Here is a 16,725-nt window from a genome sequence, read left to right as displayed (position 1 = left end):
TGAAATTTAACTTTTTTTTTCATTTGCCATTACTTTTAACCGCTAACATTCATATTAAAGATAATAAAACAATATTCCATGGAAATATCTTTCAGAAACTTCGGAATAAAAAATAAAATTCACTTATTTCGAAATACGATAAGAAATTTAATGATAAGAGTGAAATTTTTCGTAAATGGAAGATCTTCCACTGCATGATCCTCAACATAAACAAATCATAATACAAGACAGAAACATCCTTTTACACTGGAAGGAAAGAAGCAGCAGTCTGTTTTTATTTTAGTACCAGACGACAATTTGAAGACTCAAAAGGACCAAACGATAACGAGCGTTAAATGAACTCTTTGAGCCCAATGTCAGCGGACTGAGACGATTAAGCTATTATGCTTTCAACAGCAAGATCTGTTCTTAAAGAATGCGGAGGGAAAAAAGAAAAAAAGTGTATGACTCACGTTTGTTGTCAGCTGGGAAGTCAGCGTTGCAACTTTCTCGTGCGCTTGGTCCAATTCCCGCTTCAGTTTGCGTATTTCGTGCGCTTGTTTCTCCTCCGCCTGAAATGAAAAGAAACAAATGCGTTATTTATTTGAAATAAAATTTTTAAAATATGCATTATTTATCTAATGCATTAAATCAAACAAGCAAAGTATTTGTTTTATGTAACAAATGTGTGGTTTTTGTTATATTGAATAGTTAAAAAGTTTTCACTTTTCATATATCATTTAACTTAATTTTAAAGTTTTCATTGAGCTTATTTTTATATTTTCCAAGAGATTCTTTAAACTACAATTTCTATTAGAATTTTCTAGGTTCATTCGAATCTGACACAAAACACTATTTACATGATAAACTTAACTGGATATGGCATCTAACATTTAACTTCATGTTGTCGTATTTCAGGGCCGGTTTAAGTTCAGTAAGGGTATTTGCAAAACTTCAAAACCACGTGTCTTTTATAGATTTTAATTTAATCTTAATGTAAGCAGTTTTTAAGTAAGTTACCTAAAATAACAAACCATTTAATTGGGTATACTTTCTAGATACATCATTTCAGCATTTTATGAATGAAAAAAAAATGTTTTCATTTAATTTTTAATACAAATTATAAAAGTTGTAAAACGTTTTTAACGCATTTTAAAATTTATCAGAGTTGTTGATTTGTGAATCAGACGGCCAAATATGAGAAAAAAAAAAAAAAAAAAAGAGGAGAAGAACAATGTCCAAAATTTAAACAATATTTGATTTTGAGTATATTTCATTATATAGCACTAATAAGTAAAATGATTACAAAAAATTAAAGTGGAATTAATAACTTTATGTAAGACCCGGAAAATATTCAAATTATTAAAATTAAAATATTTTCAGGGTCTTAGCTAAAGCTATAGGACTCCTGACTTTTACTACTTTGTCTATTTCATAATTTGGCACCATTTTCCAGCGATTAGTGATGTCATTTCACTTCCAACTGCAAGATATCAAATGAATTTAATTGTTTAATTAGTTATAATTAAATACTTTTGAAATGCATTAAATGAACGATTAATTCCATTATTAAACTATACAGTGAACGATTTTCTCTTTTAAAATAGCACGGCTTTGGCATTTTTTAAAAATTGTCTTTATATACATTTCTACTATTTCATTTAATAGATCAAATGTATAATTTGCAACTTTCATAAATTTATTTAATTAAACATGTAAATGTGTTCTATTTAAAGGGTTCGATATATACAGTGCAATTATTTTAATTGATTTAAATTTACATATAATCTCAATTAAGATCGTTAAACCGTCTTCATTTGCACAGCTTACTCAAAAATAATTAATTAATATTTTATTTTATTTCTTCGCTCTCGGCTCTCCAATCGTTGTCGGTATTTCAAAGACTTTACTAAACAACAATATTTGCGTCAGACTTAAGTCAAGCAATTCAATTAGTTTACCCATAAATTAAAAGTATTGCCATTTGAACACATGGAACTCAACGCTTCCATCAACGCTTGGTTAAAAACCATCTTTAATAAAATTTTTAAAAAGTTAATGACAAGTGGAATAAAACATGCTTGTATTAAATAAAATTTAAAATTCTATATTCTTTCGTAAGTAATTTGGATGCGCAATTGAGAACTTGTTTTGTCACCACGGTTAGCAATTATAGACAAGTCACGCACACTCTCAGGAAACGACGAATCTGCGTAAATATTTTTCGTGCCAAGCTGTGAAAATCTTTATAATAAAAAATAAACATGAAAAATATGCGACCTTGCATTGAATCTGTGGCATTCATAGATAATTGCGGTTTTAAAATTATTAAAAGAATTAAAAAAAAAAAAAGCAAAATTCACCTATTACACGTTTATTGTTCTGTTTTTTTTTTTAAAATTATTTTTTCCTTTTTTTTTCACGCATCCAGATTTCTTTTTGCAGACGATAAATTTTTTATCATATATTTCGATTTTAATTTGCGTTTTAAAAATAATTATTTTTCAACTACTCGAACTCAGGCACTCAGACTTTAACTTTTAACTTCCAAGTTGTAAGGATTATTTTTCCATATTATATGCGCTGACGTTTCCAAATCTAGAAGCGTTGAAACCCAATATGCTATGTCAGGTAAATTCCATACCAAAGCCATATAAGTTCCGAATGCTTTCTCATAACCCTTTTTTCATGTTTTCTGCCTTCCTACTCGAATTACATCTCTGCTTCATTATTATTCGAACAACGAACTCTTATTAATGGCCAGAAATTCTGTTTTTCCATCATCACGAAGAAATAAAACATATCGTTTAAAGAAGTCCAAATCTGATCATCTATATCAAGAATGATATTTTATAAATATATACAGGGTGTTTATAAAGTCCCGGACCCATTTTGATGTTTAATAACTCATAAAATAATAAAGATATAAACAAACTTATGGCATTTATTGATGGAATAACTCATATATTTTCCTTTTCAGGTTTGAATATTTTTACTTTTGTAAATATCGTCTGCGCGTGTGGTTAATTTCAGATAATTTCATTTTCCAGTCTAAATATCTGTACTTTTCTAAATATTGTCTGCTTATTAATTGCATTTTTCTCTCTTTTGTTTTTGGCAACTATTGCAATGTTATGTTTACTTTTGATGTGTTTGTTCTATGTAGTACTTTTGTATGTGATGTTTTATTCGAGCGGATATTAAGGAGAATGCATACACCAAAAGAGAAAGCACAGATTTTATGGTGGTTCATAGAAACGAAATCGATAGTGCAAGCACAGAGAAATTTCAGAAGAATTTACCAAAAAGATCCTTCATCCAAAAACAGCATCTTGCGGTGGAAAAAGAATTTTCTAGAAATTGGAAGTATCGCAGATAAGAAACGTTCCAAACGTCCTTGCACAAGTGATTTTGATGTTGAACGTGTCAGAGAGACATTTTTACACAATCCTAGAATATCTGTGAGATCAGCGGTAACAGAATTGGATATGCCAATTTCGACGGTGTACAAGGTTATTAAGACAAAATTAACCCAATGCATACAAAGTTCAAATTGTTCAAGTTTTGGAACCGAACGATAGGCCTAGGAGGATGGCCTTTGCAACAGATATGCTAAGAAGGATAGAAGATGTTGCTGATTTTCTGAAGAGCATAATGTTCTCCGATGAAGCATCCTTTCATGTTTCTGGCATTGTTAATCGCCATAATGTGCGCAAATGGCTCTGTGGAGGCCGACATGCTTGTCGCTACCTGGCGTGAAATTGACTATCGACTTGATATTCTCCGTGCGACGAAGTGGGCACACGTGGAAGCTCATTGACAAGGGTCATGAAACTTTTTGAGTCTATTTAACCATTTATGTTATTAATTTAAATCTATCTTTATTATTTTATGAGTTATTAAACATCAAAATGGGTCCAGGACTTTATAAACACCCTGTATTATAGTTAATGCGATTAATCGATTATTATTAATAATAGCCAGTAAATTTGATTAACCGATTTATCACATTAAATAGTTATTAGTAATATTAGCCACGATTATTTTTAATCATAACTGATTATATCACACAAATCTTAACCTATATATAAAAGTGCAAGGCACATAGCATAGTTTTTTAAAATTTCTGTTAAATAAAATTAATTTTTAAAGCAAATTTACTCCTCTACACTTCTAATAAAACTTTCTTTTTCTATTTAAACTTTCAAACATTGAAATTCTCGAGTTACCATGAGAATAATTTCGAATCGAAAACACAACAAGAACAAAGAATTGCACGGAATTCGATGGAGGAAAAAAGAAGACAATAAAACATTTCGCATACAGATATAAAATAGAAGTTCCTTGTCAGAAACAAATTTTTCATGATGGCAAAGAGACGGATTTTTGTTTTTGTAAAGATAAAATCGACTGAAACTCTTACATTTTGAAAATGAGACCCAACTTAAAAAAAAAAAAAAAAAAAAACGTGTTTAGAACAAACGCTCTATTGAGGTTTTCCTGATTTTTACATCCCAGAACTGTCTTGATTTCAAATGGAACTGAGCAATAAAAAAAATTATTGCCATTTCACCATTGGAGATTTCCTCCAAACCTTGAAAGTGCCTCAAGATAAAACGCTGATTGGATCAAACAATTCGGCGTTTCTTATTTTTTAATACTTTCATGTCAAGCATTTGTTTATGTGGGCACTTAGAAATGAATTCTTGTGGGCCTCATTTATAACTCATTAATCCCACACAGTTAAAACAAATGGATAAGAGGGAAAAAATCAAGTGTATTTTTTGTTATCTAGAAAAAAAAATATTTTATGATGATGGTAAATTTGTTTATATTCAGTAATTGGATGTTGAGATAAGCATTTTGGCCATTTAAATTTATTCCATTAGTGTTCTCAGGTGAAAAGCACAAAACAATCCTAAATGTCTCGTGAAACATCAAAATAAAGCAGTAGGCTGTATCCTAGACACACCTGTATATTTTGCTAGTCTGTAAAAGTAAGAAAGCTGAAAAGTATATATTTTTTTTCGAACAGCATTACCAATTATTTTTTATATGAAATCTGGCTATTTAATTTCTGTTTAGTATAGTTTATGAAGATGAAGAACGAATAAAAATGATTCCTATCTTTTCTTAAAAATTTTTTTATATCAATGAAAAAGCACAAAATATTATTCTAACGATTGTTTTTGTTCGCCTTTACCTACGCATTTTTAAAAAAAATAAAAATCAATCAGCGAAAGTTTTAAATAGAAATTACAGACGAGGATTCAGTTAAATGCATTATCAGTGGTGTTTGACAAACAAACAAATAACAGCAACAGCAACAACAAACGAATTACAAATAGTGTTGATATTCTTTATAATAAAATGTTGTACAGCAGATTAAAACATGTTGATAACATGTGTATAAGAATTGTTCATAAAAATGAAACCATGATGATGAAAAATAATTTTTCTGCCACATTAAATTTGATATCCATCCATCATGTGTTAACAATTCCATGTGCATCATTTAAAAGCTGCCATTTTCTTTATTTAGTAATTATATTTCATTCGGTAATTAATTTCGCAAATCCTAAGCAATTTTTAAAACAGATTCATGTCATACCAAAATAGAACAGTAAGAATAAAAATTCTTTGTAAGTCAAAAAATTTCTATTTTTTTAACATCGAATTTAACATTTTTTTTTCACGTCGAACTTTAATTAATATCGAAATATAAATGCAAAAATTAAGTAAAAATGAATTAAATGGGCATTTTAAGTAAATGTGACAAGGCAAAATAGTAAAAGAAAGAGAAAAAAAATCCCCTTTAATGCAAGAATGTTTTTTTTTTTCGATTTTTTTTATTGCAAATACTAATATAGTTGAAGGGTAGTCATAAAACAAAATCCTAAAATGATTTATAAAGCGATGATTATTTAGAGCTCAACCGATGACACTCATAAGAACAAACTTTATCATCAAGCACTTGCTGCCAAACTTTTATTCATTTTATTTTTATCTTTCAAAAAAAAAAAAAGGCATTTAATATTTATTTAGAAGAACAGAAATAAAAAGTGCATGCAAAAGAAGATTAAAAAATTAGTGAGATATAAAATGAAAAATAATAAAGAAGAAGAAGAAGGAAAAGTGAGAGAAGAGGAGAGCGAGAGAGGCAGGCAGAAAAAAAGAGTCTTGGTAAGAAATTGAAAGTGAACATAATCAGACGGTCGACGAAGAAGAATAAAGAAAGTAAATCAAAGTCACTTCGGTTCCGACATTTGATTTAATTCATCACTCAAAGTCACGCGACCAGAAAACAAGGTAATCTATATTCTTTTCATCCAATACACATTTTCTCCCCCAACAAGTTTTATTTAATCTTATTTTATTTTTATTTCCGAAAATCTAAACCTCGTAGCTGAAATCCTGACAGATGTTGGGAAATTTGTTCCAGGCTGAGAACCGGCTTTAGAAGTTGACACCTGCTTCGGAGAGAAAAACGTAAGGGGGAAGAGAAAGGGGGGGGGAATAAACAAATAATAATGAAATGTTGAGTAAAAGTATAACTTTTTTTTTTTTTTACTAACACTCTCATACATTCTCTTTTCGGAAAAATAAATACGAAAGTCAATGCATTAATGGAGAAGAAAGAAATTAAATTTTAAAACCTTGACTGTATTAAGATTTCAATAAAATTTTAACAGAATAAATACATTTTTATTTTATGAAATACTTATCCTCTCAAAAAAAATGTTATTTTTTTCATAGTAATAAGATTTTAATAAAATTAGAAAATGCAAAGAATTTTTTTAAAATCAATAAAAATAATTTTCTTTCATTTTTTGAAATATCTACTGTGCTGCCATCTATCGAATAAATTTTTATAATTCGATGAAAAGTTTTAAAGACGTAAGTGTGAAATAACCACTGTAAAATAGATTCAATTATACAAATACGATCCATCTGAAAAAGGATAATTTTTTTCTACTCAAACTGCTATAGAAAACAGTTCTATTGTTATAATTTTCGTATTTATATGAGTATAATTTTGTATAACGAATTAGAATCGTTTCAGTTTTGCGCAAAGAATGAGTTAAGAGAAAGCAATTTCTATAAAATGGTCATTAGTTGGTAATTGCATAATTGTTTTCAAATCAAATCTGATTAAAAATAAAAACTTACCGTAGAGTACATGGACGAGCTTGTAGAAACCAATGATAAGGCTGAGCCATGCACTATATGAAAGAAAAAAAAGAAAAAAAAATGTGTTAACAATATGGAATGTATGTATGATTACAAATGATTTTAATACAAATATGCACTATCAGCAATTCGCTCAAATGATACATGCATTTTAAAAGAAGTTTTTCTTTTCTTTTTGCATTTAACTCTAAAATGATTTATGATCTAAACACAAATAAAAGGTCACCTTTTGGTCACGCGAATTTGGATATGCAAACGTTTGGCTTTTAAAAATCTTTATCATTTCAATCTAATCTAACTATATTTTTTTCCTGCAAAAGCATCGAGAATTGTTCGATAAATCACTTATACATGATCGATATATTCCTAATGTTGTTTGTCAATTTCAATACAACACAAATCAAACTTTACAGAAAAACGAAACTACCACATGCGTGCTATTCACATAGAATAATTGGCTCAGAAAATTAGAAAAGGATAAAGTTTTCAGAGAAAAAAAATCAAATATATATATAAAAAATCACTAAATGATAATTAAAAAAAACCCTCACAATTTGAGAGCTTTATTTCAGGGAAATAAATCTTTTGCAGTTTTAACGGTAGTTTTATGAAAGAAAGTATTCCAAATTCGGACACTGATTGAAAGAAAAATGAATTTTAAAGAAAGAGAATTTTAGTGGAAAGAAACTACTTCAAAACAAAGTTTAAAAAAAGCGAAGCAAAATGCATAAGCATTGAAAATTATTTAGCAAAAATATTATAAACATGAAAATATAAAGTAAAAATTATTTTTTGAATACATTTGAAAAATAAAATTTAAATGGAACAATTATTTTGACAAGAACAATTTAATTAAAAAAAAAAGCAAATTGAACAACCAATCACGCTTCAAAATTTGATCATAACGAAATGTAACTTTTTCGATCAAGGTTTCATGATATGTAAAAGATCAGAAATAGTTTATGAAAAGCTGAAAGCAAAGAAAAACTTACTGTCGTCATCTTTACTGTTCATTTTGGACAGTAAACCAGTCATGTAAGGTGACATGGAGCTCCTGCTATTTCCATGATTGGAAAAGCTGCTTGATGTAGGAACAGACGATGTAGTGCCCGGAGAAAGAGGATACATGTTGTAACGACTGCCTCCCTGGAAAATAACAAAAATAATAATTAGTACAAAAATGGTGCATTATTTTAAATAAACATATGAGTTTTTAAAAGTTTTTTAAATTTTCAAGTTAGGATGTAAATAAACAGCAAAATTAAAAACGCAAAATATAAAATAATAATTGTAGCATAAATTACAGTGAACCATCTGTTAAGTAATTTGTATAAAATCGTGTTGCAACATAAACAATATTTTAAATAACATATTACTCTCCCTGCTAAAGTTTGTTAAAGTGTACTTACTAAAGTTTATTAATACTCATAAATAATAAGAAACATCATACGTGCTTATTAGAAGGGTTAAAAAAGTTTCAAAAACAATGATCAAATTAAACTATGTTGAATTGAGGCCCTTCAACTCGATAGTTTATTTTATTAGTATATAATTAAAATAAAAAGTACCTTTTAAAAGCGACAACATCTGTTTCACAGAAGACTTGATGTTTCATTTTTTAATTTCTGTTTTGCGAAATGTGTAACGGATTTTGAAGTGAAGTTGGATTTGCATATCACGTATAAACATGATGGTGAAATTATATTTCAATATAGTTTCTCCATCTCTGTATATATATATATATATATATATATATATATATATATATATATATATATATATATATATATATATATATATATATATATATATATATATATAATCTTATTAGTTGAGAAACCAACAAAACGTTCGTTTTGAATTGCCAATTATTCATTTTATATTTCAAGTATTTGACTGCATAATCAGATTAAAAAAAAAGAAATATATTTATTAATGGATTCCCGAATTCATTTTTCACTAATAAATTTTAGGCAAACGATTTTTTTAGAAGCGAGTACAATTGCAATTGCTCTTTTGACTAGAAAAATATGCACAGCACAGAATAAATTTGATACAATTTGATTACTATTTTAAATTTTGTATTACTATAACTTCGGGTTTTAGATTAATGAAGTAAAAGCAATTTCAAGAATCTGGCATCTTATTATTGATGTAAATAGCAGCGTGCTTCTACGTCATAGATAATAATGTTGATTTATCTTTAAAAGCCAATATCGAGGATTAAAAATAGTACAAGCCTGAAACTTTTATTTTATTTACTTTTTTTAAAACTTATTTACTGAATACTCACTCTTATTTAATAGCAAGAGATTTCTGGCAAAAAATATCGTTAATACCCAAGATAGTTTAGGAGATCTAAATTTTAAGAAATCGATTCTAACATTTAGGGATTCAACAAAAGAAAAATGTTCTTTTGTGATCAATGATACATTTTTTTAGATATGATAGGATTATCTTGTTAAAGAATTGATCGCAATTATTTATTAGATATGCTTCTTTCTGAAAAGACGCTGAAAACTTCAATAAAATGTCGTCTTTAAAAGGGAGTCAATAAAAATGACGCATATATTTAAAATTTTGAAGAAGTTATTATTTTACTTTGTGGAATCTAAAGAAAATTAATGAATGAATTATTAATGTATCCTTTCAGAAATTACTAATAAATTACTAATATGTCATCTAATAGAAATTACTAACTGAAACTACTTAACATCTTTTATTCTATTTTTTATTATTTCACAAAATTTAATTCTGCAAATAAACTGATGTTGTTTTTTATTTTTCATAAATGTAAAAAGTTCCGGTATTTCAGAAAATTTATAAATCATTTTTAAAACTTCGTTTGATTTATTTCGTATTTATAAATAGCCATGTTAACTATTTTTATCACATATGCGAGGCTGTACTACTAAATATGGCTTTTGCACAAGTAAATATCAAATCTTCATTTTCCTGTTCGTAAAAATATATTCCAGTAATTGATTTTTCATTCGTATTCTGAGTGCTGGATTATACACTTTTATGTAGTTATTATAATATAAATATTTATTATATACTTATTTATAGTTACTATCATTATACTTACATTTTAAAAATTTTATGCACTTATTATAGTTGATAATCATACAATATTGTAATATTTTCTAGATTTAATTATCACTTAATTTAATTATTATTAATAATTTTTGATTCCATAAAAAAGGACCGTCATCTAGATTGAGGAAGAAGTGATCTGATTTGAGGAAGAAGTGATTTGATTCCTTAATATTTATATTAATGAATTATCAACTAACTCAAATAAAAATTTCTATTTCTAATATGCTTAAAAAAAACCCTGAATTCTTCATTTTATAAAATTACCACCCATAACAAAAAAAAAAAAAAAAAAAAAAAAAAAAAAAAAATAAATAAATAAATAAATAAATAAATAAAAATAACACAAAACTTTTTTTGCTGGGTGGTGGGGGTGTCCTAATTCATCTTCCTCTTTTACTATCGTCAGAAATATCGTTTACATTACATAGGAAGCCAAAAAATTCGTCCAAAAGAAGCGAGAAGCAATCGATAGCGCTGAAAGTGGATTCTTAGAAGGGTAACGGAATTACCGAAATTGCCAAGTTAGCAAATCCACACTCTTTGTTACAATCGGGTCGCAGAGCACAGAAACGAGACTTCTGAATAAACCATGAGGGGGAGGGACATTTCTAAGTATCGTTATCTGGGAAAGAGATCGCTAATTTTATTTCGGATGATACTCGGCGCATATCTTTCATCGTTTCAACGAATGGATTATGGGAACCTCGGGAAGAGTATTTTTTTTTTTTCTTCTTCTTCCCAAAGAATATTCAATTACAGCGATTGTTCAGAACAACAGAAATCTTATATAACTGTATGCAAATTTTAATGTCAGGAATACATATAAAATGTTTAAACTTACAAAAGATATTTCGATACACAAGTTTGTTTGTTTAGAAATGATTTGTTAGAAATTCCATTAAAGAAATCCTTTTTTTTTTTTTTTTTTTTCTAGAGTAGAAGTACTTTTATACATATGTAGTAAGATTTTTATTTCTCAAATAATAAATGAATCAGTAAAAATACGTTATATGATATTTGAGCATTGCACAAAATCTATTTAGTACCAGAAATCAATTTTTAAGGGATTTAAAATTTATTTTGTATGAGTTTTTAAAAATCTATCATAATAAAAAATTACTTCTTAAAATATCCGCTGGCAGTTTCATTATAATAATATCTGATTTTGGGTTTGTTTTATTTTCGATCTTGGTGAACAGAAAATAATGTAACATATTCTAAGAAACTTTGACAGCTTTGAAAAAGGGTGTCCCGAAATTTACCCAAGATTTGAATTTGCCACTATTCGTGCAGTAAAGTGTTGGCTACCCTATTAAAAAACCATTTGACAGCTGATAGTTTAGAGTTACTAAAAATGGAGCATTACAAGATAGAACAACGTGTTAATGCAAGATTTCAATTAAATAAATAAATTACTTAATTAAAAAACATTTTCTCCCTTTAAATTGTTATATTTCGTTATATTATTTGACTCGTGAAGTAAGCAAGATAGGGTTATATATAGAATAACACATAGAGCAAATAGCCTCCACGGCTTTGCTGGCACATACGCACACCTTTGGCGAAATTGGCATATACAATACATTTGACTTCAATTAACCCCATAAGAAGAAATCCAATGGTGTTAAATCACATGACCTAGGAGGCCAATTCTCAAATTTTCGAACTGTGGCCACCAGACTTATTTTTGAAATACTGTTCAACAGTGAAAACAGGTTGTTCTATCGTATAAAGCCCATTTTTACCAACCCTAAACTATTAACTGTCAAATGGTTTTTTTTAATAGGGTTGCCAACATTTTACTGCACGAATTGCAGTAAATTCAAATCCTGCGTTTATTTTGGGACACCTTTTATTTGTTTCGTCTGATCTGAATGGTTAGTTCCAAAGTGATCATATATTAAAACAAGCACAGATCACAAAACTTGAAGCAAAATTTTTATTATTTCTCCCTCTCATTTTAAAGAATACAAGTATATAAAATTTACGCTTATTAGCAGTAAAATTTTTTAGTATGCATTCATTTTCTATTTCATTAATGATTTCATGCTGAAATTTTAACGATCAGTTTAAAGATTAAATATAGTTCTTAATCATCATTATGATAAGCCTTCTAATTTTATGATTATATAATTATGGCTCACGAAGTTCTGAGGCGATATATTTTTGTTTTCCACTTCATAAGTTTGCCGACTTTGATCTAAGATACACATTAACTATTTTAATTGCGGCAACATTACCTGTTCCTTTTCCCTGACTATCAAATTCGACATCGCCTCTGCTCCATTTCAATACAGTCACGCAACATCCATCAAACCTTGAAAACTCTTCCCTCCTTTTCTCGCTCACCCCGAGAACTAAAGTTAGACGCGGGGACAGATACACCTGCACGTTTGCCCCGTTTCCCACCTTCAATCGATTTAACCTTGAACTGGCGATCAGAAATTATCGGTACACTGAACGTCGCAACGACTCCCAAGATGCAGAGTTGAACAACGGATTTCTTTTCTAACCGCTGTCCAATAGGGAGGAAGAATTCTTTAAAAAAAAGATTTGAAGATTCTTATTCGATAAATTGAATGTCCGATGGTCTCTCTATACTTTTGATTTAATACTCATCTTCAACTCAGAAAACAGAAATTTGAATTTTTGAATTCTGAATAAGTGATTAAAACGATTAATCTAAAATTAATTATTTTATAAAGGATTATCTCTGGCGTGACTTTTTTTGGCAGGAAAATTTTTTCATGCTCCAAAATTGGTAAATAAATTAATAAATAAGTAAATAAACAAAGAATAAAAGCATTTAATGGTAAAAAGAAAGAAAAAATAATCCAAATATTAACGAGATGATTTAAATAAAGATTACTTTCTTAACAATTTTTATTTATAAGTTTTTATTTCTGCATATATTGAGGTATCCTATCGAAAAAGAGCACTGCTCAGAAATTAAACACCACGCAACTCATTATATGAATACAAATAACCGTTATTTATTTCAAATTATGCATAAATTATTAAAATTTGACTAAAATCAATCTCAAAGAGCGCTTGCAGACAACGTACATCGAAAAAAAAAAAAAAAAAAAAAAAGAAGATAATTCAGTTTGTTAAAACCCTCATATAAAAAAGAAAACTAAGAAATTATTTTTTAAATGGCCTTTTTATACTTTTTTCCGCCAATTATCAAATTACATAGTTTTATCTCTTCAGACATGGCGTTCGATGAAAAAACATCAACTTAAATTGCAATTATTTATTGAATACTTTTTGACTATCTTTCGCATTTAATCCTTTTTTTTATCATTTAGGAATGTTTGTCGTTTTAATATTCTTTGGCAAACAGTTTAGAATGAAATTTGAATGATGTTTTGTCTTTTTTTAGACGGATTATTTAATCCAAAGTATGCTTGCTGCATCCGCCATCCGTTTCAGTGCATATTTTGAGTTGTAATACATAAATTACTGTGTCATTCTGCTCTGATAATTTTATAAGAGAAGTTGACAGTTAAAACTTAACGTCAACATATTAGAAAAAAGAAACATTTCATATATTACATAACAAAGCATGCTAAATGAGGTTAATATGACATAAAAATCCTCTAATCACATAGATTCTTTTGTAATATTTTGTCTTTGATAACTGAAGTGGCAATAAATTTCGTTATATTCATGTTTTCTTTCATTTTTCACCTCCAAATCTTATTCATAAGACATTTTAGCAATATACAAAACAAAAAAAAAATCATTTAATTATTTCTTTATTTTGAAGGAGTAATATCATAGCAGCTGAAGTATAAAGAAGTATAGCATAATTATAGGGATTAGGAAGTTAAACAAAAATTTTATGTTCTCACGCACAAACTATGTACTATTGAAATTAAAGAAGTTTGCTCTATCATATTTCCTGTTAGAGTAGATTTTGTTTTGCAAGTTGGTAGAACTAATATTCCAAAAATGCAAGATTTCTGATATAAAATGAAAAGATATTCCTAGCATAAAAAGTAATCTAATTCATGTTCTCATATAATGATCCAATGAGAATCATGATGCATATCAAATACCAATGATAATTGGATAGGAATGGACTAGTTTATGTTTCCAAGCAAAAATTATACTATTGAAATTAAAGAAGTTTGCTCCATCATACTACCTGTTAGAGTAGATTTCGTTTTGTAAGTTGGTAGAACTAATATTCCAAAAATGCAAGATTTCTGATATAAAATGAAAAGATATTCCTAGCATAAAAAGTAATCTAATTCATGTTCTCATATAATGATCCAATGAGAATCATGATGCATATCAAATACCAATGATAATTGGATAGGAGTGGACTAGTTTATGTTTCCAAGCACAAATTATACTATTGAAATTAAAGAAGTTTGCTCCATCATACTACCTGTTAGAGTAGATTTCGTTTTGCAAGTTGGTAGAACTAATATTCCAAAAATGCAAGATTTCTGATATAAAATGAAAAGATATTCCTAGTATAAAAAGTAATCTAATTCATGTTCTCATATAATGATCCAATGAGAATCATGATGCATATCAAACATCAATGATAATTGGATAGGAGTGGACTAGTTTATGTTTCCAAGCACAAACTATTACTATTGAAATTAAAGAAGTTTGCTCTATCATATTTCCTGTTAAGAGTAGATTTCGTTTTGCAAGTTGGTAGAATTAATATTCCAAAAATGCAAGATTTCTGATATAAAATGAAAAGATATTCCTAGTATAAAAAGTAATCTAATTCATGTTCTCATATAATGATCCAATGAGAATCATGATGCATATCAAATATCAATGATAATTGGATAGGAGTGGACTAGTTTATGTTCCCAAGCACAAACTATATACTATTGAAATTAGAGAAGTTTGCTCTATCATATTACCTGTTAAGAGTAGATTTCTTTTTGCAAGTTGGTAGAACTAATATTAAAAAAATGAAAAGACGATTCCTAGCATAAAGTAATCTAATTCACAACCTCATATAATGACCCAATGAGAATCATGATGCATATCAAATATCAATGATAATTTAATAGAAGTGGACAAGATACTAACAATTGTAGTAAACAAGCAATGCACATAAATGTTGATGTTCATACAAGATAATTCCAGTGGAAAATATATCTTAAGATTAAGTCTTCCTCAAAAACAACCTATTTCAAAACGAGATAAATGACATCTGATACAATATTTTTCATAAGCCATTATATATTTAAATGCGCGATTAATACGTCATTACACTATTTCGAAGTATCAAATTTTCTTTAAGCCATTGTCAATAAGTTTTCTATGGAAAAGCAAATAAGTATATATATATTAAAAATTAATTACCACCATTTTTAGGTTATTTTTGTACATTGTTATCATCAACCAAATGAAAGAATTTGTTTAATGTTTTTAATAAATCGGTTTACAGTAATTGAGCTTAGATTAATATAGTTTTAGAATACAATTTGAAAGTTAATCCACTTCTGAGATTATTCTAAAAGTATTTAAGTGTAAAACTCGACCCTGACAAAGAACTCAGTTTAATGACAAATTTATATCAAATATGTTATGTGCAGTGATGTGTAAAAAACAACTAATTCAACAAAATAATGCAGATTTGACATCATGCATTATCTTGTCCTAAAAAAACCAACTCAATGAACAATTTACGCTTATGTGATACTTATCTAGACAGCGCCCAAATTTAATTTTAAAATCCATTACACATTAATCATTTGCTGAAGAATTAGAATATTAAATAGACAACCGTCTATGGAAACTAAAACTTTGAGTGACCCTCGAGATATTTGTTTGTAGTATTTGGATTATTAAATAAGCAATTTCTTAGGGAAATTAAAATTTTAAGGGACCCTAATCCCTTAAGATATTTTTTTATGGTATATGCATTATTAAATTGGCAAATACCTAAAGAAAAATCACTAAAAACTTAAAGGATCCTAAGCCTTCTAGATATTTTTTGTGGCATTTGGATTATTCAATAGATGACTGCCTAGGGAAATTAAAACTTTAAGGGACCCTAAGCCCTCGAGATATTTCTTTGTGGTATTTAATTTTATTTTTGTGGTATTAATTATTTAATTTTGTACTTTCATTCAATCATAAAGGCCGTGCAACTGAACTTAATCAAAATTAAATAAAGCATTATTTAAATTAATTTGGAGAATTATTTTAGTAATTTTCTTAATCAATTTATATTTGAAAGATTCAGATCACGTTAATTTAAATTCTAAAAAAAGGGTGTTTTATAATTAAAAAAAATTTCGTATAATTAAATATTATTTAAATTATGTTAAGAAAAGTTTTGCCATTTTTTAAAAACTATTTTATTTTATTTACTATTTTACCATGCATTTTTTTAAAGTGTTCGGCAATTTATGCTTGTTAAAATATGCAACTTAAACCTACTTATGCAAAGATTACATTAAAATCATTAAA

At 27.8% G+C, this 16,725-nt stretch overlaps 1 protein-coding gene across 4 annotated transcripts in view; it reads right to left on the bottom strand.

Annotated features, from left to right (window-relative positions):
* LOC129964016 (neuron navigator 2-like) overlaps nt 1–16,725 on the bottom strand; it is a 654,345-nt gene that overhangs the window by 57,348 nt on the left and 580,272 nt on the right. For all 4 annotated transcript variants that reach the window (XM_056078676.1, XM_056078675.1, XM_056078677.1 and 1 more), the window contains 3 exons: nt 8,163–8,316; nt 7,150–7,202; nt 453–551 (listed from right to left, as the gene is read on the bottom strand). In XM_056078676.1, coding sequence (XP_055934651.1) covers nt 453–551; nt 7,150–7,202; nt 8,163–8,316 — 306 coding nt within the window. The remainder of the gene's footprint in view (nt 1–452; nt 552–7,149; nt 7,203–8,162; nt 8,317–16,725) is intronic.

The sequence above is a fragment of the Argiope bruennichi genome, chromosome 3 (assembly GCF_947563725.1).
Source record: "Argiope bruennichi chromosome 3, qqArgBrue1.1, whole genome shotgun sequence".
NCBI classification, from domain to species: Eukaryota; Metazoa; Arthropoda; class Arachnida; order Araneae; family Araneidae; genus Argiope; species Argiope bruennichi.
Note: the sequence above shows the minus strand (reverse complement) of the source record. Positions and strands in the feature narration are given on the sequence as shown.